This window comes from Rhinolophus hipposideros (assembly GCF_964194185.1).
Source record: "Rhinolophus hipposideros genome assembly, chromosome: 10".
In the NCBI taxonomy this organism is placed as follows: domain Eukaryota; kingdom Metazoa; phylum Chordata; class Mammalia; order Chiroptera; family Rhinolophidae; genus Rhinolophus; species Rhinolophus hipposideros.
In genome coordinates, this window is record NC_138056.1 from 49,326,480 (window position 1) to 49,351,133 (window position 24,654).

The 24,654-nt window shown below is 41.8% G+C and overlaps 1 protein-coding gene and 1 pseudogene across 2 annotated transcripts in view; both read left to right on the forward strand.

Moving 5' to 3' along the window:
- UVRAG (UV radiation resistance associated) overlaps window positions 1-19,556 on the forward strand; it is a 272,693-nt gene extending 253,137 nt beyond the window's left edge. Inside the window, exon 15 of the mRNA XM_081061802.1 lies at window positions 15,985-19,556. Within this exon, the coding sequence (XP_080917928.1) occupies window positions 15,985-16,687 (703 nt within the window). The 3' untranslated portion in view covers window positions 16,688-19,556. The remainder of the gene's footprint in view (window positions 1-15,984) is intronic.
- Window positions 19,557-22,011: 2,455 nt separating this feature from the next.
- On the forward strand, window positions 22,012-23,713 carry LOC308503430 (proline-rich protein 14-like; annotated as a pseudogene). The gene is made up of 3 exons: window positions 22,012-22,147; window positions 22,387-22,583; window positions 22,678-23,713. The product of its transcript is annotated as a proline-rich protein 14-like (transcript).
- Window positions 23,714-24,654: the final 941 nt, after the last annotated feature.

Below are 24,654 nucleotides of genomic sequence, written 5' to 3' on the forward strand. Positions count from 1 at the left end.
ATCAGCTTAGATTCATCTTTAAAATAAGATAATAGTGCCTACCTGATAGAGTTTAATCATAAAGATTAAATATGTAAATACCTAGCATACTGCCTGGCACATAGTGGTACTCAGTACATGGTAGCTATTGTTATAAATATATAATGGATGAATGAATCATAGTTGTCTGTTTGAAGAATTAAATCCATTCTTTGTTATAGATGTCTTATTTTTCCTTTAAAATCTACAGTCATCTCTTTACACATAGATATAGAATATGGTTCTTGGTCCCGTTTTTTAAATAATGGCTCCTGCCATTTAATGGTACAAAATATTCACCATCTCCATCTCACTTTCCCCATGTCCTTTTAAGACCCTCCTGAAGTCTTAGAGATAAGTAAGTACCCCACAAATCTGTTTGCTTGCCTGTTTGGATACCTCCCTATTTAGGTAACTCTCACTTGTAGTTAGAAGTTATGAATAATAAGTCCCTTATTATCAAAACTTTCATGTTTTTATTTAAGCTTGCAACAACCCTGTGAGGGTGGCAGGGCAGGACAATGATCACTGTTTTACAGGTTGGAAAACTGAGACTTAGAAACGTGAAGTGGCTTGCCAAGATCACTTGATAATAAGTGATGGAACTGGGACCAGAAACCAGATTACCTGAGTCGTGGTCCCATCTTCTTTTTACCATACCATGCCGCACCTTATTGGTTCATCATCATTCAACACCAATTACCTTCCACAGGGAAAGCCACCAAAGTCAAGTCCAAAGCACTAGAAAAATACATTGCAAAATCAAGGAAGCTGTTCTGGTGGAAACGTTCCTGGTTGCATATCCTACCCCGTTTACCTCGGAGAGGTAGGAAACTAAGAGTCATAAACTTTGGGAAGAATTTTAAGAACTTTAAGACCAAAAGAAACAAAAATGCTTCTATGTTTCAACTCCATTTGTTAGGAAACAAGAAAACTAAAGGAAGCACATGGGTTGGCCTAAAACATATGTTTGCCCCTAGTGTTTGTCTCCCATAAATTTCATGTTCTTTTTTCCAAATAAGCCATGATGAGAGCAGGATTTCAAAGCCATCTGTCCTGCTTTATACATGGAATTTTTTTTATTCTAAGTTTAATTTTTTTCCCAACTATGAAGCTTAAACGATCTGGCAGCAAGGCAGTGTGGTACTGCGGATGGAGCACTGGATTTGGGAATCTGAAAATGTAGGCTCCAACTTCAGCTCTGTCATTTAATTTTCATAAATCACTTTGAATGTCCATTTTTTTTAAATGGAGTTACTAGCACCAGCCCTATTTCCCAAACATAGTTGTATGAGCAAATGAGATAATGTCTGTCCAAGTGGTTTATAAACTAAAAAGGACTATACAAAGTATTGTTAAGTATTATTCATGCATTTAGCAATTCATTAAGTGTCTCCTCTGCAAATAACACATTTAAGGAACGAAAGAAGATTCAAAAGTGTAAGATTTGCCCTGCCTTTTCCTAGTTGACAGTTGTTTACTTTATAATCTAAATGAATAGATAAGACAAATGAAGTATTTTGAAGGACATAACTTGCCAAAGGATTCCTATGTGTTGTTCACTCTTGCTATCACGTGGGACTTGGAGCCTGAGACCCAGCTTCAGGGGACAGTCTGTTACAATGATGGAGGTCAGCCTTGGACTGACTGATTTGATGTGTTAGGACCAAGTGTGCCATTTTTATAGAAACTGCATCGATTTCAGTGAGCTTCGTGAGGAGAGAACACTTGAGGAGAAGTATCCTTGGCTGTTCCACAGCCTGTTGGCACATAGCTCCAGATTCCTTCGAGCGTTTAATGATGTGACTTGGGGAGAAGCATACTGGCTTTATGTAAGGTCATCTCGACTTTAGTGGTTCAATCTCTAGAGAGTGCTTCTGCTGAATTAGTCTTCCATTTCTTTTTATAAACAGAATCAAGCTCCACAGCTTTGTTAAATAAGTAAATAAGTAAGTAAGTAAGTACTTTGGCACATTTTAAGAAAAAATTTTTTTCGGTAAACTGAGAATGATGAAAACCTAGAGCTAGTGAGCCAATCCACAGAGGGTAACGATGTCATAGTTCTCTGCTTTTAAGCCAAACTATTCACCTTTGACAATGAGGCAGTATCCAGCATTCACATTTTTTAAGAGCCTCACTTTTTAGAAAGTAAATCTATCCTCTTTCCTTTTCTCCGTCATGCTTCTGCTGAATTCAGAGCTAATTTCTGGAAGGTGACCCCTGAGGGACTTAAAAACAGGTTGTGTCGCTGATGTTGGTTTTTAAATTGGGATCAAATGACGCTGTCTTTGAAGTCTCAAGAATACTACTTAAAGGTAGCTGTGTCAGATAGACTCGCCTTTCAAAGTACGTCCTGCATTGCTGGCATCCTTACTAGGAAAAGTGAAGCCTGGTCAAAAATAAATGAAAAAGAAAGTTTTATTGGCGTTATTTACTCTAAGATAGCTATTTTAGAAGGAACCTTGACAAGTCATCTTGTTGCCTCTAAACAGGAACACACAAGGCATATGGGTATCTGCAGTATTTTAAAAGACCTTGGGGGACTAGGCTTCTTCCATAACTCATTCCAGAGTTTAAACACCCTTGCTTCAGGAAATTCTTCCCTATATTTAACTTACAGGCCCCCTCCTGTGGTTAACACCCATTTCCGCTTTTTTCTGTCTCCAGTCAGGATGGAGAACAGCTGGCCAGCATCTTTTGTGTGCTAACCCTGTGTTAGTGACAGAAAGGCCTGGATATCCCTGAGCTGCTTTTCCCAACCTCCAGCAACCAAGGCTTTGTACCACATTGAGACCTTTTTCACTTTGTTTTTATTGTGTCTTATTTATCTCTATTCCATTCCTTTGGATTCTAAAGTACTATACGCTCAATGAATAATATTTGGAAGATGTAAAAATATGCAAAAGAGAGGGAAACCACAAAGGGACAAAAGCCACTCTTAAGTTAGTTTTCTATGTGTTACTTACATAGTTGAGATCATGTCATCTATACCAGTGCGTCTAATAGAAATATAGTCTGAGCCACATATGTAAAAATAAATTTACTGGCAGCCACATTGCAAAAAGGCAAAAAGAAATAGGTAAATCAATAATTTAATTTTTATTTAATCCCAATAAAATTCAATAAAATAACTTGTCGACATGTAATTGATACTTTACATTTTTTATTAATAAATGAAATACTTTCCATTTCTTTTTTCATACTGTGCTTTCTAAATCCAGTGTATATTTTATACTTACAGCACATCTCAAATCCATCTAGTCACATTGCAGTACTCAGTAAGTGGCTGCAGTATTGGACAGCACAGTTCTTTAAGTGGGATATACTGCTTTTTTGTGTATCACATCTTAAGACTTTTACCAATGTCATTAAAATCTTTTTGGCATCATTTTAATGGCTGCATAATATTTCCTCATGTAGATTTACTATATTTTCATGTTACAAGTAACCCTGTATGTAAGTGTTCTTATTTTACTTTTTTTAAACATTAACTGAATGTTTCTCAACACATTACCAAAAGAAAAAAGAAAAACGTAAATTATTCCCTTTGAGATCAACTAATTACATCCATTTATTCATAAAACAAATATATTCACTTAGTATCTACTGTGTGTTCCATACTACATGCAATTAGAAAGTAGGGAAGAGTAAATTGCAAGAAATAGAAAAAGACCAGGTCCCTAACATGCAGTGTTTACAAGACTTAGCACCAGAGATGGACTGCATGCATATTGTACTTCCTCTTAAAATATGCTTCCCTTCATTTCTCACTCTACACCCCTACACACACACACACACACACACACACACACACACGGCCTGGTTAATTCCCCTTATCCTTCAAGACACCAGTTAAACATAGCCTCCTTTGAGGAGCCCTCCAGAAGATGACTGACTCCCTTCTCCATTATAATATACAAAATGCATATTGTATACAAAGCACCACGGTGTTCTGGGTATTGATTAACTCTGTCTTCTCTACTACTAGAGTGGAAACTCCTTAATAGTAGAAACTTTATTTTATATGCCTCTTTGTTCCCAAAGCCTAGCAGACTGCCAGGCAGTCAGTGTAGCTTTCAATAATGTCTACTGGAAAATGTACAGAAGTACAAGTGATTCTATTAAGCATCAGTTAGACGGTATAACTGTAAGTACTGTAGCCCTTCGTAGTTCAAAGAGATCACTTTCGCTTGGCATGGTTGAAGAATGCTTAGTGAAGGAGGTAGGACTTGAACTGGCTTTGGAAGATGGGTATACTTAAATGAATGGAAGGAAGGAATTAGCAGAAAAGCCACTGATACAGCCTGTGCTAAGAAGTCGGTGTTTTTCAGGAGGGATTGTGTAGCGTGTGCTAAGTATCAGCAGATAAGCCTCCTTCTAGATCTTAAGCACTGCACTAAGTTTCAGGAAGGCTGTAGAGATAGCGTCTTTGCCTATCAAAAGCTGACAAGCATTTGCAGCATTAGAAATGACCACTGGCTGCCTCAGTGTGACCTTTGAGTTCAAGCTCAATTTAGGTACAATTCCCTGGGCTTCAACTTTGAAGTCGTTAAAGATCATTTTATTCAGCGGTTCTTCTGCTACTGGATAGCCATGCACAGTAAGAAGCAGTGTCATTATAGCTGGACGAAATGACTGTCACTACAAACCAGGTACTCTTCCAAAGCATTTTGAGTATATTATTTAGTTAACTCCTTTACTCCGTATAACAACCCTGTGAATTAGGACCCATTATCCTCTGGCATCTGACAAATGAGGAAACTGAGGCACAGAGAGGTTAAAATAACTTGAAGGTAACATAGCCACCAAGTGGAGGAGCTAAGATTTTAGCCCAGGCTGAACAATTCTAGGGCCCTACTTTAACTGTTACTCAGTACAGCCTCTCTTATAACTATATTAAGATTAAAATGTTTTACACAAGGGATCGTTCAGCATTTTGTGGTTCCAGAAAGGGAATCCTATTGTTACAACCTTCTCGTAGTTTTCTTCATTCCTCTCTCACTGCTCCTTCTTATCTCATTTGTAGGTTCTTCGTCTACCTCATGATAAAAAACTGGAGCCCCTCAAAGCTCGGTCCTAGGCCCTCTTTTCTCTCATTTTATTCATAATCCTTAGGTGACAACCGTCATTTTAATCATCACCCACATTGAAATGAAGCATAAGTGTAAACCTTCAGCACAGATCTCTTTTCTGACATCAGATCTCTACTCAGATTGTCTCCTGGATGTTTTCATAGCACATTCTGTGTACCCATGTTTTCTTCTTCCTGTCTTCCAACCACTATAAGCCTCTTGGTCTTCCAGTACAATTTTTCTACAAAGGGAATATCCATCCATTTTTTTACATTGGCCAGGCAGCCAGACACAATCCTTAGTTTCTCCCTTCCTTGCTCACCCCCATATCCAACCTTAGCAACTCCTGCTGTTTTCCCCTCATATGTCTATTTGTCTGTATCTAAACATTTCCATTCTGGCCCAAGCCTCCATCATCTCTCACCTAAACTACTGCACAGCCTGTGGTCCCCCAACATCCACTCTGGACCCCTTCAGTCTGTTTCCCAACTTCAGCCAGAGTGCACTTTCCAAAATACAAATCAATCAATAAATTAATCTCCCTTTCTTTCTCTCCCTGCCCCACACCTAACTTTAAATATTTAATGACTTAGATAAAGGAGAAAATTGTAAACATAGCCTTTGGGCTTCTGCATGGTCCAGACCATGTTTTCTTTTCCACCTTTCTTCCATCTTCGCTTGATGACCTTTTGGGCCCTCATACGTTATTCTCAATGGTGACAGAGGGTCTTGGCACGTGCTCTTCCTTTTGCCTGGAAGATGCTCTCACCCACTGACCTGTTCCTCACCTGGTAAAGAATTCTACTAGCCCTTCAAATTGTGGTCTTCCTGGGTCAGTTCTGTTACAAGCGCTCGTAACCCATGTCCTCTCCTGCTTAGCATGTTTCAGAGGTGATAGTTTTACATTTATGTGTGTAGTTTCATGACAGACGTCTGTCCTCTTCCACTGTGGTGTAAGTTCCACAAAAGCAGGAACCGCGGCTTTTTTCTCAATCATTATTGTATCCCCAGGGTCTAGTGCACAGTGCCTCGTGCGTAGTAGAAAATCATTATATATTCGAATAAAGAAGTAAATCATTTAATTGGTTATTGTGTTCTGTGAATATGCATACAGTTTTGCACTGCACCTCTTTTCGTCGTACAGAGGACTGCATTAGTTAAGGTTCCCAAAATATTATCCCTAGACTCCCTCAGTCTCTTACCAATGATTAAATGACAGCTAACTGTAATTCAGGCACTTCTTCCGAAGGCCTCCAGCATCTCTGAAAATGGTGGCAAAGCTATCCATTTTTCTTTTAAAATAACAAACAGCTAAAGCCCCATGGTTCAGTTCATGTCAGAGCTTATTAGAAATGGGATGGCAGTTCAACTTTCGCAGGATCTTTCACAGACTTCATTTCACAGATTCTGTCGTGGGCCTCTGGGGTCTGACACTTCCTTCAGCTCTCTTTGCAAGTTAACTTTTTAAATTCTGAAAGCATTCTCTGACTGAGTTTTAATTTCCTTATCGAGTTCTTCTGGGGCCGGGCTGTGTGAGATTGCTATTCCTCTGGTGTCCCTGGAAAAGATAGAGGTTTTGGGCTTTTTTCCCCTAGTTTTCAGCATAAATACTTTAAGACTCTCATGGCTTAAGTGCTGTAGAGACACTCCAAAGGGTCCCCAGGTATCTTACCTGGCATCTCTTTCTGTTTGTACAGCCCTCATAATGTTTGTTGCCTGACTGTGATCTCAGTAGATTCATTCGTGTGATGATTTCTTAAAGTGAAAGCTGATGTGTGAAGTGGTTGGCTTGACCCCTCCTGGGACCTCTCTTTGTTTCCCTGGACGATCGTTCTCTAGTCCCTGATCCCAGGGAATCCAACCTTGCCTCCCGGCTGTGGGACCCCCTCAGCCTCTGTCCACCGGCTTGTGCTGGGGCCTCTTTTGCAAGCTGGGGCCGTGCAGGCCTGATGGGCAGGCCTTCACATCACAGAGCCTAGGGAAATAGGTTCTTTCAGCTTGTTTGTTTTATCCTCTGCCTGTGGAACTTTGTCTTTCAGAAATCCGTCTTCCCATCAGTACTCCAGTTTAAATAAAATCTAAAGGCTCCCTTGTTCAGTATACCTTTTTAAACTCTCTGTTTTTCTTTAGTCAGGCTTTGGCAGGAAATCTTTCAAGCTGAGCCCAGGGGAAAAGTGACCACTGGCACAGATTTCAGCCTATGCTTTTGGCCCAAGATTGTTTCTATTTTTATTTTGTTTCTTGTTTTTGTTAACATCCAGGGCAAAGATTAAACACTTTCACTTATCTGGTAATGGTGAGAGGTCTTCAGATTGCTTACCTCTGGGCAGGAGACTGCTTGCTTAAAACGATTAACTCCCAGCTACCTCCTGGGAGATAAGACCTAGCTGTTAAATTTGGCTTTCCCTAAAGGAGGCTCTGTGCTGCTTCTACTTGATCTAAGAGAGAGAGAGGAGAAAGATAAATCCCAACCTTTGCTGGATTTTGAAAAAGGATAGTAGCCTAATTTATGGAGGTTGTTTTTTGAAAAAACTAACTTTATGTCATAATTCCTTAGCTGCCAAAAGACGTAATTCTACCTCAGCTTCGCCTTGGCAACCCACTTTTGGCCCTCTGTGCAGCCCTGTCGTTGCTCTGCATTATTTAAGCAGTAATCTTTAAGAAGGTGAGAAACTATTATTGCTTTTTAGCACAGTTGACATGATATTGGCGCCGAGTCGTACCTACAGCTTCAAACATTTCTAATGGCCGTATACCAACTTAAACACCTCCACGTAGAGGTCTCGCTGCCATGAGGTCATAGCTTGCTACACGGGGGAGAAAGAAGAAGATCAAATGTTGTTTAAAAGGCTTTTTCTTTTTTCTTTTTAAGTATTCTTATTCCACCGAGTTGTAGCTGTAGATTTTGGCTAGGATCCAGATAATCAAGATTTAGCATTTTGACCAGCTGTGATCTAGTAATGTTCCTCAGAGGAAACATTTTGGAGGAGGGAAAGACACATATCTGAGACTGTGAATTGTGCTCTTTCCTAATATTTTACAGTGTGAAACCTGGTTGTAGACAGATAAAACAACCACAAGTGACTCTGAAAGAGAATAGGAAAAAAATATTTTCACACAACTGAAAATTCACCCCAACCTCAGGAACTTTCTTGATGTGGCAAATTTTTATTTTTTCTTTATTTCATTTTCTCCTAAGTCTCCACGTTGGTATCATTTCATGGCAGAATGTATTTCTGTTCATAATTGATGGTTAGAATGTATCAGCATTCCTGTAACAACCTACCAAGTCCTAGGAAGTCAAAAAAGCCACACAAACTTAATATAGTCGAGAAGAGAAGGAAAAGAAATCAAGCCACTTGACCGAAAAATTATTGTGATTCTCACTCCTCCCTCAAATAGAAGTAGAGATCAAATGTAGGTATTTTGTTGGCAAGTCCTAGCGATTGGGAGAGAGAAAGGAACTAACATTTATTTAGTCAGGCTGCCTTTATAAAATCACAGTTAGTTGTTTTGTGACCTTAGGCAGGTTACCTAACCTCTGTGCCTCAGTGTATCTGTAAAATAATGTTCATAATACTTCATAGAGATGTGAGAATTAACTGAGATCATGTATATAGTTATTAATGGTGTATTTCATAGTATTTCACAAGTATTAGTTGCTGTTTTATTACTAATAATTTATGGAGTACCTACTCATTATATATTTCATTTAATCATTACTGCAACAACTGTTAGGTGGATATACCTATTTTTCAGAAGAGGAAACATAGATTCAGAGCAGTGAAGTAGTTCCCCAATCTTTTATCTTTTATGATGGCTAACCACATGTGGATATCTGGACTATTACATATGGGAGATGTGGAAATGGGGAACACGTTTTAGACCAATGCTTTCTTGCCTTGTTTTCTCTCTCCCAATCCCTTTTCTGTAAAAGGAGGCTATAGCTTCAGGCAATAAAACCAACAGAAAGGGGGAAAGTGGTAGAGGCAAGGGTGGTAGAGTGGAATGAACTGGGTTCTACCATCTCTAAGTGGTCTTCATGGAAAAGTATTTGTACAATGGTTAGAAAAGGTCTGAACATGGTTCTCCTCATTTAGATTGGGGAAATAGAGACATTCTCCCTCTTATTAAAATATATATATATATATATATATATATATATATATATATATACACACACACACACACACACACACACACACACACACACACACACACACACATATATATATATATATATAATCTCCCTGAAGCTAAATTCATACAGAAAAAAATGATACATCAGGGGCTTGGGGACAATTGGAATGTACCACAAAGGATTCTGGGAAGTTCTTATAGTCCCTAAGCATTTGGTAGATCATGTAAATAGAGGCAGTGTGAGCGTTTCTACTTTATTCAAAGCCTTCCCTACCCCGTGTCCTTAAGAAAAAAGAAGAAAACTGGAATGAAGTTTCACGTTGGACAGAATAAATCTTTTGATTGATTTAGTACTTTTTCTCCAAAACCCTTTTACACTGGCCTTCATTCTTTATCTGCTTCTTGCAGCTAGCTCCCTGATGTGCACAGGTGGAGAAGAGGGTGGGTGGGAAGAGTTCTATTTGTTTCTGTTTTAAGCAGTATTCCGTGTAGGGGAAAACAGTAGAAGGAAGGAGATCTAGATTCTGGTCTTTCCTCTGCTACCTGTTACCCTGTGTTCCTGTCCAAGACACTAATGTCTTTGAGCCTCAGTTACCCCTTCTGTAAAATGAGGATAATGCTTTTGGAATCTGAAGCCCATGGAAGTTAATAATAATGACAGCAGCCACAATTACAGCTACTACTGCCATCAGTATATATGCCAGGCATCCTGCCAAGAATTTGAAGTGCATTAATGTTAACTTTTTACCGTGGTCCAATAATCTCTTTGACGAAGGAGAAAACTGGAGCACAGAGAAGATAGGTGGCTGCCTACAGTCATATAACTAATAAGTGGTGATTTCTACCTTAACTCCACATAGGGTCTTGGTGGTGGCAGAGCTAGTAGTAGAATCCAAGTCTTTTAACATCGTTTCTCATCACCACCACTATCTCAGATACATAGAGTGTTTCCCTGAAAATAAGACCTAGCCGGACAATCAGCTCTAATGCGTCTTGGAGCAAAAATTAATATAAGACCGGTATTATTTTACTATAATATCAGACCAGGTATAATATAATATAATTATAACATAATATATATAATTAATATAATATAATATAATATGATATAATATAATACGAGATCTTATATAATAGAAAACCAGGTCTTATATTAATTTTTGCTCCAAAAGACACATTAGAGCTGATTGTTTGGCTAGGTTTTATTTGCAGGGAAATACAGTAGCTGAACAGACGACAAAAGGTAACTGGCTGCAGTAAACAAGGACTCACAGAATGAGAAAGAAATCAATCACCTTAATTTACAGAGGTCAGAGATTTGATCCAAAGAAGCCAAATTTAAGCCAGGCTGTTCTCCTTGACCTCTAAACTCCAAACCACTTGGCTCCTCCCTCATCACTCTATTGTTTGTGACCCTAGGATATCCTTTTTCACTTGTAGCAAAAGGTTTATTATTAAGTAATTTAACAGGCCTGATGTGGTTCAGTTATTCAACAAACCATGCCATGTTTTCACTAAACCATGCTATTAAATCTGCAATTACAGTATCTTTGAGTTGTTGTTTTTTAATAAATCCCTTTTAATTGCAGCATTAAACCCCAGATTCATGTTTCCAGGTTTCCAGTTTGGACCTAAGCCAAACTAGAAGAGACATTCACCTAAGGCAAATGGCTGATGAGGAGAATATATGCAGTGAACTGGGGGACCCGTTTCAGTTGCTTACACCTCAGGCTCTCCACCCCCAAACCTAGCCTTAGCCACATAGGGACTCACTCCTTGGCAGGAGTGAGGACAGAGCAAAGCTCCCACATTTCCTGCTGCGTCCACTCCTCCCCAAACACCCATGTTTACTTAGATTGTTTCTAAGAGTAGGAATTCCCTATAAGTTAACCATCACAACTTAAATAACATACCGATTTCATTTGATAAGTAAATTGTCAACAGCCTTTAAAAATTGGTCATATAATTAGGAAACCTATGCATTTTGACCTCTTCTTCCATCTAGATGAATAATCCTGAAGCCAGACTGTAATCAGACAAAAAGAATCTTAAAACCTTCTGGGCATCCTTTTTTGAGCTATTACTTGTTTTTTTTAATTGCTACCTTTCTCTTTTTAGGCAAAACTGGAGGCAAAATGCTCATGTTTCTCATAAGAATTTAGCTAGTACTGAACTGTGAAATGAAGGTTCCTTCTGGAAATCGATTAAATATGAAAATCAAATTTTATTAAACATCTATACATTGTGTTTTTGTACAGAGATGCTTACAGCAGTTTTTGGTTTTTGTGTGTGTGTTTTTAATTGGGGAACAGTGTGTTTCTCCAGGGCCCATCAACTCCAAGTTGTTGGTCTTCAGTTTAGTTGTGGAGGGCGCAGCTCAGCTCCAAGTCCAGTCGCCGTTTTCAATCTTAGTTGCAGGGGGCGCAGCCCAGCATCCCATGGCCAGCAACCTTGTTGTTGAGAGCTCACACTCTAACCAACTGAACCATCCTGCTGCCCTTCTGGGAGCTCAATGACAGCTCGTCATCTTCAATCTAGTTGTGGAGGGCGCGGCTCACTGGCCCATATGGGAATCAAACCGGCAACCCTGTTGTTCAGAGCTTGCGCTCTAACCAATTGAGCCATTCGGCCCCCCTACAGCAATTTCTTAATAGTTAATTTTAGAAATATCCTAAATCTATAAAATTAAGGGAATGATTAAGCAAATTATGATATTCTGTTCAATGAAGCAACCATTTAGAATTGTTTACCAAGAGGTTTTAATAGCATCCAACAGCAGGAAAGAGAATTGTATATATATACCACAAACACAACATTAGATTTGTTTGGTGTTTTTAAATTAAACACACATACATCAAATCAAAGTCTGAAAGGAAAATATCCAAAATCAATAATGGTTATTTGATGGGTAATAGGCTGTGAGTGACTTTTATTTTGTATATGGTTTATATTTTTTGAGTGTTCCAGGGAAAATTATTACAATAATTAAAAATGTATGTGTGTTTGTATATATTTTAATATAATTATTCAACACTTAAGCTGTTTAGAGCTCAGCTATCTTAAAAATCTGGAACATTGCTAAGATCCTGGAAATAATAAAAAAAAAATGAATTCTGAGCAGCCAAAACTAATGTTACAAAACTCATATAATAACACATATTATGCCCAGTTCATCTGCTGGCCCATCACTCAAATCCTCTTTATTCTTACTTTGCACACAGTTCTCAGGACATTGACTTTACAACACAGCAAATTAGAAATAAGCATTAAAAAAAGAGAAGCCCCCACAGGCAAGAGCACTGACACAGCTTCACTGCCTGTGACAGTTAGAGAGGACACGCAAGGCTTCTGCGCAGACTTGAGGACACTTAGACTCATGTCCCGAGAAACCCACCACTGAAAATCCCATAGTCTCTTTCCAGTCAGAGTTTAGTTCTACATGTTCATGATAGTCCAAAGTTATCATGAAAATACCTTTTCGTTTAACTGACTCTTTTTAAGATTACAAGAAAGACACAAGTAAAAAATTTTGAAAGGTTTCACTGCACATGGCTAAAAATAGAAAAAAGACAAAATGTGATTAAAGGGTGAACTTTAGATATGTGGACTTCTTTATTGTCAACCCATAATAACTCATTTTCTTACTGTTCTTCAGAGAGAAAATGTTACTGTTACGGGGGTTTTCCAAATTGTATCTCATACTATGGTTACCTGGGTTCACTTAAAAATCCAAGGGAACTGGAGACGATGTCAGAAAATACCAAAGTCTCCACCTCTAGAATCCATTCATTGAAATAAGAGTCCCACCCCAGGGCTTAGATATAGGGTTGGGTGAGTTAAATGAGAAGGCCAGTAGAATGGCACTAGCTTGATGTCTGGCGTGTCATTGGCACATAGCAAATGTTGTAGTTGAATTTGAATATGATTTTCCTCCGTGAGATGTAACAGACGGCATGGGTTCTACAGTAATACGAATCCAGTTCAGATGTGGGTTCTGCAACTTGGAACAAACCACAGCACCCACCCACCTGCCTACCTTTTTCACAGGGTAGATGTGAGGGGTCAACATTATTGATGCCCAGGAAAATGGTAGTTCCCTTCCCATTGTAGTTGGTGGAGGGATATTACACTTTACCGTGTTTCCCCAAAAATAAGACCTAGCCGGATCATCAGCTCTAATGCGTCTTTTAGAGCAGAAATAACATAAGACCTGGTCTTATTTTAATATAAGACCAGATATAATATAATTATAATATAATATAATAAATATTAGTATAAGACCAAGTCTCTTATATTAATTTTTGCTCCAAAAGACGCATTAGAACTGATGGTCCGGCTAGGTCTTATTTTCGGGGAAATACGGTATTACTTTTCTGTTGTGCAAAGTTGAGAGCTTTCAGGGAGTCTCAAAATCCAAGAAGGCTACAAAAAAACCCTTTTGTCAGCCCACCTGGAGCCCAGCAGAGTGGGGAAAGAAGGGTGGGGTCATGATGGCAGCAGGGAAAGTGTCATGTCATTCACCCTTCATCGCTATGAGGGGTTAAGCACCTGGCCTCTCCTGCATTTCCCCGAAAATAAGCCCCAGTTAAGGTCGTCAGCCAGATGGACGCATTTAGTACATTTTGACGATGTTCCAGAAGAAGATGACATGACTGTATTTGAATAAATGTAGATTGTTGTACCTGAAAAAATAAGACATCCCTGAAAAAGACACCCTAATGAGTCTTTTGGAGCAAAAATTAATATAAGACCCGGTCTTATTTTCGGGGAATCACGGTAATTCCATGCCAGTAACATCACCTTAAGATTCCAGGCTGGTTCACCTGGTGCTTCCCACCCTTCCTGGGCTGGGGTCACACAAACAGCCTGACCTGACTACCCAGAATAGACTGTCTGTGGGTGGTGCTGATGCCCTGTTTGGGTTTGATTACCTAGGCCCCCTGCAGAATCATTTAGAGATTGCCTGTCAGCAAGCGGTAGAGTGAAAATAACTAGGTTCGCAGAAATGTGTAGCTTACCCAATTACTCTGAGTTTTGACAACATATTAACTTAAAGCCTAGATTAAGGCCAATAGACTTTGCTCTGTTTTGTTTTTCTTGAGAACTGAAAACAGTAATTTACTAGTCTACTTGCCCGGTTCTATGCACCCCACTTGGCCACCCCTAATTATAAAATCTCTCCTGGCACCAACACTTATAGCCAAGCAAGGGAGTCTGACGGTCTCACGGATTAGAAGCCTTGTGGTTGCCTTTTCTCAAGAAGAATAACGCCTGCTTAGGTGTCTGAGACCACAGGGATAATGCAGAAATCTGAGAGAAGGAGGAACGGGGAGCTGGTTTAAGGGCTTGTGGCTGTGGACACAGGCAGAAGGCAACTTAGATCCTTTCTTCTGTTTCAGGGCACTCATCACAATTGTAATTTGAAAATGTATTATTTCAGCAATTCTGAATGTCTTTCTCCTACAAGACTGGAAGCTCCTCAGAGGCTGGGCCTACTCTGTCTTGCATCTGTTTCCCCTCCCCAAGGCCTGACACATGAAATAGCTGTTTGTTGGGTAGGTAGAGTTGCAGGTCTGCTAGCCTCGGCTCCTGTCTCGTAGTTGCCTTTTCCAAACCACTTCTCTGTGTATGTTTCCTCATCTGAAGAACACCAGTCAACTGGATCTTGTGTTCCTACCTCCTTCTGTCTCTGGACTCGGTCTGTTTAGTCATATTGCAGCTGACTAGCTTCATCCAAGTACAATACCAAGAATTGTGATCAATACTCCCGAGGTGGTTTAACTAGTACAGTATATACCATGACCATTATTTTCAGGGTCTGGATACTCTATTTCCATTAACTAGTTGTTATTTATTATTTCAGACTTAAGAGTAGTAATGTATACTCTGCTTTCTTGACAGGGTTTTGGTGAGGACCAAGTGAAATGATGTATATGAAATTACTTTAGAAACTAAAATGTTTTGTATCACTAAATAATGACTATTATTGCTGGCCCAAAGTATCTGCCTAAGAAGTAACTCAAGTTTGAAAAAAGACACTGAAGACCAAACTTATAAAACGTGTGTGACTAGCCTTGTAAAGGAAAAGTCATTTCCCAAGTTAATTTTTCATTAGAATATATATATATATTCTATATACATAGAATATATATATATATTCTAATAAATATATATATATAATCTCCTTGACCCTCTGCCCATTCTCTAATCCACGGTAATCAGCATTCACGTATTGGAAAAGCTGTTGATCATCATGCCATGATGTGGTGCCTTGCCACTGCTTCACTGAGGGATCATGGGTAAACATTTAACTTGTGCCACATGAGGATACCTGCTTTATGAAGATAGAATGAGAGTTGAATGTGAAAAACAAGAATAAGAATATGGGCAGCCCTTCAGATAGATACACGAAGTTGATTACATTCCTCCTATATTGTTCTTTTCAGATCCAGTTCCTCCAGTTATTTCAGACCTTCCCCCCAGGGCATGGTTTCTACCCCGCATCCTAACCTGGGCACTCTCCTCTGGATATATTTCACTGTGTCTTATGTCCTTTTCAAAGGAAGCTCCCAAAGTTGGGTTCAGAATGCTTCATGTTGTTTCTTCCACTCACACACTACAATTAGTACCGAGATTGATTATTACCAGTTTTTATTATCTCCAACCTAAATATGTTGTCCTGTCTCTGGATCCAGAAGGCTTAAGCTGAGTTCTGAAGTTGAAAGTTAACTTCTCATTTCTGTTTGTCTTCTAGTGACAGACATCACACCTCCAGTGCGATCCCTGTTCCGAAGAGACAAAGCTCCGTATATGGGGGTGCAGGTGTAGGCTTCTCTGGCAGCATCCCTTCACCGGACAAAGGACACCGAAAACGGGCCAGCTCAGAGAATGAGAGACTCCAGTACAAAACCCCTCCTCCCAGCTACAACTCAGCATTAGCCCAGCCTGTGGCCACCATCCCCTCCCTGGGAGAATCTGAGAGAAAGACAACCTCTCTGTCCTCTTCCTTGGATACCTCCTTGGACTTCTCCAAAGAAAACCAGAAAAAAGGAATAGGTTTGGGTGACAGCTTGATTGGAGGCCATGTGAGTGTGAACACTAGCCAAGAAGAAGGAGAAGCCCTCTCTGGGCAGCCGGCTGCAGTCAATGGCTCTCTCCTGCCCAGCGAGCAGGCTGGCTCCTCCAGCGCGCCACCTCCAGATGAGTTCCACCCGGTCTCAGAAGCTGAGCTCTGCTGTACCGTCGAGCAAGCAGAAGAAATCATTGGCATGGAAGCCACGGGCTTCACCTCAGGCGATCAGCTGGAAGCGTTTAACTGCATTCCAGTGGACAGTGCCGTAGCAGTGGAGTGTGACGAACAAGTTCTGGGAGAATTTGAAGAGTTCTCCCGAAGGATCTATGCACTGAATGAGAACGTATCCAGCTTCCGCCGGCCACGCAGGAGTTCTGATAAGTGAAGTGAGCAGACAGACGGTAGGACCAGGACAGGGCGCTGCCTAAAACGAGGATAAAGCTGCACTGGTTACCCTTTGTAATAATTATGACACAAATGAATATGAATGGAGGATATTCCTCAGAAAAACAGACTTTGTGAATCGAGGAGGGACTCAGGATCATTGTGTATCTGTGGGCCAGACAAAGTTAGATTTTGCTTGCAAGGTTTGCTTTTCAGGCCTGTCGATTGTTTTAAGGCAAAAGTCGCTCTCTAGCTCGAGTCACCTTATAAGTATTTGTCTGCTTTTTTATTTACACTTCTGTTATCCTCAGAGGGAAGATGATAATATATAAATAATATAATAAACTCACCTTTAGTTTTTCATAAGCATTTGCCCTTACCCCAGTTTATAAAACTTTGGGAACATTGAATATTCAGAAAAAGGTGTCTGCCATTTACAGAAGGATCTTTGCCCATCCATTAGGTTAATGAATAAGAAGCACAATGGTCTCCTTAGACCCGGGCCCATCTGTCCCTGACCCTTACCCTGCCCCCAAGCCCCACAGGCAACTTACAGACTCCACTGTTGTCCCATTTCACAGGGGATGAGTTGTGCATCCTGAAAACTGAGGATATCACATTCCCTGGTTCTTTAATGCAGTCACCATGAACTTCCACCTCCTCTAATCAGCCATGCCCTTGATGTAGCTGTCAAATTAGGTGAAAAATCTCACCTCTGGTGGAACCTAGGGAATCCTCAAGGACCCCAAGGTTACTAAAGTCAGATGGCATCCGATCCCCTTTGGGAGCCAAAGATTTTATGTGGGCAGATGCTGCAGTCAAAAACTAGGCATGCTTCCTGGCAGTGCCCTCACCAGACAAAAACCGCCGTGTGTAAATCCCATGTTAATTTATTACATTTCAGTTGGAAAGGAAGGCACTGTATGTGATGAAATATATGTAGAGAGTCAGGCTCTCTAATGTGCAAACTGCAAGGCAGTTGAGGTAGTTGGATTACGAGACTAAATGAGGCATAGAATGCTATTGGTATATGTGCAATTGCATAAATATTAAATTATGTTTTTGAAGTCCAAATGTCATCCCTAGAGCTCACGTTTCATTTGCTATTGCTTTATATTTTATATACCCAAGGACATCGCCTCAGGGTTGCAAGCTCTTTAAGGAAAATTTATCCATATATCCATGTATTATATAGAAGAATAAAAATCGAGTTTACTTCACTTGACCTGATTTTTTTTTTTTCAGCTTCGAAATTCCTCTCGAACATACATCTCCATACTCGTATGTTACTTCATGGCAGGCCCAGCCTGAACAAAACCCGGGGCTGTATCTAAGCTAGTGTTGTTGACTTCATTTGAATTTACATATTGTTATAGCAACACAAACACCCTCACAGGTGTACACTCTAGTAGCTGCATTTGTCCTACGTAACATCTTAACTCGTAGGTTTCATAATCGTTTTCGTATTTTGTCCAAGCACTCCTGGGCTCAATTTTAATTCATCGCAACATTGTGAAATGGAATAGTTCATGTTGTTATTTTCCCTGTAAAGAGAACGCTCAGAATCATTGCATGACAGACCCAACCTGCAAGCAATTAAGAGCTTTAACTTGATCTGAAGAAATCCATATGAATTCCACATAAGGAGGTAGGACGACTCCAAGGCTGGAGCAGAAGTCATCTGTAGAATCAGGGCTTCTTTGCAGTGTACTGTCATTCATTTTAGAATCGAAGAGGGTGCAGATAGACATCATCTTGGATATATATCAGACTGGTTTCTGGGTTCCTCCAATGAAGTAACATCTACTGCCCTCCCCCCAAAAAGGTTTTATGAAGGACTGTGTTAGTATGGAACAATGGGATGTGAATCACGTGATCGTGATTTCCCAAGATACTGGAGTGGAATTTAAACTCATGTCAAACTCAGAGACAAGGTGCATTCAGCTGCAGGCCACCCAGCCTGGCTTCCGGTACCACCAGGCAGACGGACCACGTACTGAGACCCATGGTTAGTGTTCATCTCAGGTTCCTCACAGCCTGGAGCTCTGGGGCCCCATCATCAGCCTCACATTTGTGGACTCCCTGATTCTGGGGTCCATAGCTTTGCACCCCCACAACATGGAGCCCTGCCATTGAATGTGATTAGATTGCTCGGAACTGGTCAGTAGTTGCCTCCACATTTGCTTGATTCACAATGTTCAAGGATGTTATGCCTCAAAACACCACTTAGGTTTGGGTTTGTTTAGTTTGGGTTTTGTGTTTTCATTTGAGTTTGTTTGATGTCTGCAGTTTCTGCCATGACCTGGGAAAAAGCCTACAGTATTACATGTCTGCAGGAATAACTCTGTTCGACATTTTCCAATGCTACAGAATTAGTTTTGCCTCTGTTTAAAGTGGCCACAGCCAAAATATGGGATGAGTTATTATCGCCTACTAATCTGTTTAATTCGTCTTGTAAATCACTAAAAAAAATCAAATTTGCTTTGAGGATATAAGTTGAAGTGAAAACTCACTACTATCCGTTTGTGAACTGCTAAGAGCCCTTTCAGTTTTCATGCAGCGGAGACACTTTTAACAGCCAGCAAACGTTATCAAATGAATATTTGATTGTTTTCTCTCTCCACTTCCTCTTTCCCACTTCAGAAATTCCAGAGATTTTTTTTTCCCCCTCAGAATATTAGTTTTGGAAGATTGTATCCAGCTATATTTTTTCAGCAGTTCTAATGGTGCCCATTTATCCTGACCTAACCGGTTATTTAAATAATTTTTTAAACCACCACCAATAATAAATGGCATGTGAAACTGATCTGTTGGTAATTGGAAGAAAACTCAGCATCTGTATTTATAAAATAAAATTGATTAGTATTTATTTTGAGAGTAAAAGTGTATGTTATTTCCCTGCTATGTTTGAGTCCTGTCTTCTTCATTGTTTTAAATTTCATATTAAAGCTGAGTTAACTATGAAAACCTTATTTTCAAACAGCCAGCCATTCCACATTTGTTGAACTAGCTCGTTTTCTCTCTCTCTCTCTCTCTCTCTCTCTCTCTCTCTCTCTCTCTCTCTCTCTCTCTCTCTCTCTCCCCTCCCCAGGGACTGGGCTAAACAAGGTTAATACAAAGATTAGGAAGCCTTGACCTCTGCCACATTTTCTAGTAGAAGGGGGAGTGGTTGATAGGTATATTAACATTTATCATTCAGTGTGACAAATTATTTGATGGAGAGATGTATAGCCATCCTATGGCATGAAGAGGAAGCTATTCTGATCAGGAAAGATGCATGGAGGTAATGCAGATGAAAGCTACGGAAGATTTCACATTCCAGATGGAGGGAACTGCATGGGCAAAGGCCCAGAGGCAAAGCAGGGCCTGGTGTGTGTTTGCAGAACAGCAAAGAGTTTGCTGTGCCCTTGGCCGAATGGGGATGAAGAAAGGTGAGAGGCGAAATTGAATTGCAGGCCAATGGGAAGGACTTAGGTGCCAAGTCAAGAGATTTGAATGCGTGCAGTGAGTGACCGATAGGTACTCTTTCCAGGCTTCAGAACAGAAGAGGAACTTGGTTAGATCTGAATTACGACTAGCAGCCAAGTTGAGGATGGACTCTAGTGATACTTGCTTGAGTCTATTTAATCTTCTTTCCTTTTTGAATTACAAAAAAATAAAATACTGGCTGAAAAAAGATGCATCCTAGTGCTCCTAATGTTTTCAGTGTAAATATTAACTAACGAACTGGATGTGTGCTGTGGTACAAAGAGTGCAGCCAGCATTTATTCTTTAGAAGCTTGATTTGAATGGCCCAGCTCAGCTACTTTGAAGCTATGACTCTGGTCAAGTCATTGAAAGTTTAAGGACCCCCCCATTTTTTAATCTGTAAGAGTTAGAATTCTGTCCTTGCTATTCTGTGTGTATGGGGTCTGCGCCATCAGTGTTGGTTCCCTTTTGTCCTGTGGAAGGCCACCATGTAATGACAGACTTGTTAACACCATTTCCTATTCCAGTGCTTGGGCATGGCCACTTAATCGCTCCTAATCTGTGAAATGGGGATAATACCCACCCGCTCCCAGGGTTGGATAGAGGTTACAAGAGGTCAATATTTCTATGAAAGCACTGAATGAGTTTTACAAAGTTCCAGGCACATTGGAAGGAATAAGTCATTCAACATGGATTTCTTGCATAGTATGCGTCAGGCTTTGGTGGGACAATTGAAATACAGATACTCATTCTGTGCACGCTGCGGATGTGTCAGGGCTGAAACTGGAATTTTGAAAAACAACTCTAAACAAAGGTCAAGTGCTTCAAGGTGTTTGGGTGGGTGGCATGGAAACAGTGTGGAGATACGGCCTAGAAGCCGGATGAGCTTGATTTTCGTGTTTCGTAACACCAGGCAGATGAGCTGATTTAGGCCTGCCTCTTTCAGAAATAATCCCCTCACGCAGCATCCAGCTGCCTCACACTGAATGCTGAATTGGTGCCCAGAGCTCTTAATTTTTCTTGAAGTAGATAGCTTTCTTTTTCTTCACCCCCTTAGCATATCTAATTACAGTTTTGTAGGTAGACAGCTCAGCCTTGTGGATTTTAAATGAATAAGAAAATACATGTCTGTAAAATAATTCCACACTTTCTAGAGTCAGCAATCCAGAAAAAGAACAGTAATGAATCAAGATAAAAATGAAAAAGCCAGTTAGTAAAATAACCAGAGCCAGCCAAGCCCCGGCATAGAACCATGAGGGCGTGCGCGGCCAGCTCGGATCCCTTGGTTTTGTACAAAACACAGTTCCAACGAGCTTGTCTCAGTCCCGGTTAAATCACAAGCAACAAATTAGAAAGGAGTGGAGCATGGGAGTGAACACAGATAACCGATAACGTGAGTCTGAGAAGCACCTACGAGCAGTCAGGAAGTCATGTGGGCGACTTGAATGAGGAGCCCTCAGCCTGACAGAACAGCCAGTCAGGAGGATTCAGATTCCAGTACTGCCCCTGGCTGTGTGACTCCAGCAAGGAGCTTGGCTTCTCTGAGCCACGTGCTTCTCCTCAGCCCTTTGCTCAGGTGGTCGCTTGCTCAGGCCTGCACAGAGACTCCTCTTGCCCTAGGTGCAAATTCATATTCATTCTTCAAAACCTGTTTCAGATTGCCTTGGGGTCCAGAGCATGGCAGGAAAGGAGAGGACCCTCCCCTGTCGCTCTGCCTATTGTGAAGACCTTGGGGCTAAACCATCTAACAATAGCTACCAACAGGCCTTCTACTCAGGTCTTTGACACAAGGGTTTGTAAACATATAACAAAAATTTATCGAACAGCTAGTTTTAAAAATTCAGCTTGAGACCCGGGATGGGAGAGGTGGCAGCTGCAGCCTGGGATCCCCAGGGACTCCCCGAGTGGCTGCTTCCCCCGTGGACATGCCCAGGACTCCAGCCCACCTGGCCAGCCACATCTGTGCCGAGCTCAAGCCAGAAGCTCAAAATGGGTGAGGCTACAGCTCCTGGTGACCCCTTCACCCTTGGAAAAGGCTTCGGCAGGTCCTGGTAGTGGTGCTGTAAGATGTCATGCTGCCCATGTCCACCTAGTGCCCTGAGAGGAGACCTCCACCCCATGACACCCTAGCAACCGTCAGGATTCTGTCCACAACCAGCCGCCTGCCTCACCACCCCGACAGGCCCTGTGGGTGTCCAGGCTAGGCCTCCGACCCACTGCATTTATGCCGAGAGCCCCTGAGCCGCATCCACTGGCCTCTTTCCACCCAGAAGCATCAATCAAGGACAACCCCTGGCCCAGAGAAGGGCCTTTCACAAGAGGTGGGCCAGGCCCCCCAGCTCACTCTGGTGGTGATGCTAGAAGATAGTGACCACCCCAGACCCCTAGCTGAGGGCTTTGCCAATGAAGCTCCCAACGTCGTCATCCCAGCGAGAAGAGCTGAGTCCATGATGATAGTTAACCAGCCAATGCCTCCACCCAGAGACCTGGAACCCACATTTCAGCCATCTTCCCTGCCTGCAGACCCACCCTCTGCAGAACCCATCGACAACCCCAGATGCTATTCTGGAGCTCCCATCAACCCCACTGCTGTCCAGCCTTCACACCCCCTCCTCAGTCCTTGGGCCTTGGCCCCCTTCTTCCATTTCATCCACTCCAAGCTGGAGAGCTTTGCTGACATCCTCCTCACACCCAGCAAAGCTCCATAGCACCCCCCATCACCTCCCATGAAGTAGAGTTGAAGATTGCCATCTCAGAGGCTCATCAGTCCAGGGCTGCTGAGGGTCCTGCATCTGTCCGTCCCCAAGGCCACAATCTCCCAACACTTCTCCCTAAGCCCTCTGTGGGCCGAAGCCACATCTGCCCTGATCCGGGGCCCCCTGGCTCAGACACCTGCAGCTGGCCCTCTGCTCCATGCCGCCCAAGCTGGCCACGGCCCCACCACCCCCACCAGCCTGTCTCCAGAAAGAGGTCTTCCCTTTCGGAGGAGTGGGAGGCTCTCCCCCCTTGTAATCTCTTGCTCATCCACTGTTTCCCCTTCCTCCTTCTCTGAACCTGCAGAACCCAGGATGGGCTCAACCAAGGGGAAGGAGTCACAGGCCTCAGAGAACCAGGTACTTTTAGATGCTGAGACCAAGACCATGGGAAAGGTTTCTCAATTCAGAATACGCAGGACACAGGCCTGTCCTCAATTAAACCTCATACCAATGGGGCTGCTTCAACCAATCAGGTTGAACAAAAAAAGAGTTCAGCTTGGAAGAAATTGACACCAACAAGAATTACATATAACCAGGAGGACCTTTGAGCTCATCTGCAAGGAACCTCAGGAGTGCAACGGGACTCTGATTTTCAGCAGCTCAAGGAAGCTGCAGTAGAAGCTGCAGTAGAATTTTGGGACAGTGGCCTTCCTTGATCCCAGCGGCCATCTTGTGGGGTCCAGGCTGCAGCTGGCAGGACCCTTACTCCCAACCTGACCCCCAGCCCAGATGTGGAAACCCTGCTGCAGCAGCTGCTAAAGGAGCTGGATGCCTTGCTCCTGGAAGAGAAGGAAGTGGATTAGGGAGCAGGCCCCATCAGCTCTAGGAGCCCCATCTGTTTATCTGTATATCCATCCTAGAGGAAGGGGAAGCCTCTGAGAACTTTCATTTTTTTCTATATATTTCTAGTCAAGTTCTTAATGTTTCTGGGGGAAAAAATTAACTTGAATGTGACTTACTATTCCTAAGGATAGCCCTCAATCATTGGAAAAAGGATAAATTAGCTTCAGTTCAATAGGAAAATGCATAAAACCTTTTAAGGTAGTCTTTTCTTCAAAATGGTTAGAATAAGTTTTGATGCTTTGAGGGATAAACTTGTTCTCTCAAAAATTTACTTGCAAACATTTTTTTAAAAGTTCACTTTTAGGGAACACCTTCTTCTTCAAAGAAACCAACATCACTGTGTTTCCACAAATGTCTTGCTCTTTAGGTCAGGGGCCATGCCACACTTCATTATTGTGATGTGAGGTGACCCCCAGGCTACCTTACATGCGGAGGGTATGTGACCTTGGGCTCATGCGGCAGAGCTCTCTGGAGCATGCTGACCTTGGGACTGGCCCTTTGCTCCTTGAAGCCTGTCAGCAGCCTTGACTTCTGTCCCCACCCCTTGCCCAGGCCTTCAGTGGCACACGGTAGACGCTCACGAAGTTGGAGGACGTGAGAGTAGGAGGCAGAACATAGATCCACAGGTTTTGTAACTCACACCGGTGTCTGTTCTTGGTCCCCTGGGAGCTCTGTGAAGGCCCAGCATACCCAAAGCCAGCATCAAAAATCATTCATGACCTTCAGAGGCAGAACTGTCTGGGGATCCAACGAGACTGCAGCTGGGGTTTTGTAAACAGTAAAAAGAGGTACATGTTTACCGCAGATTCTCAGTAAACATCCTGAGTAGTAATGAGCCACCACCAGGGATCAAAAATGGCCTCGCTGCCCTGCCTTGCCCTGCCCTGCAGACACCGGCACC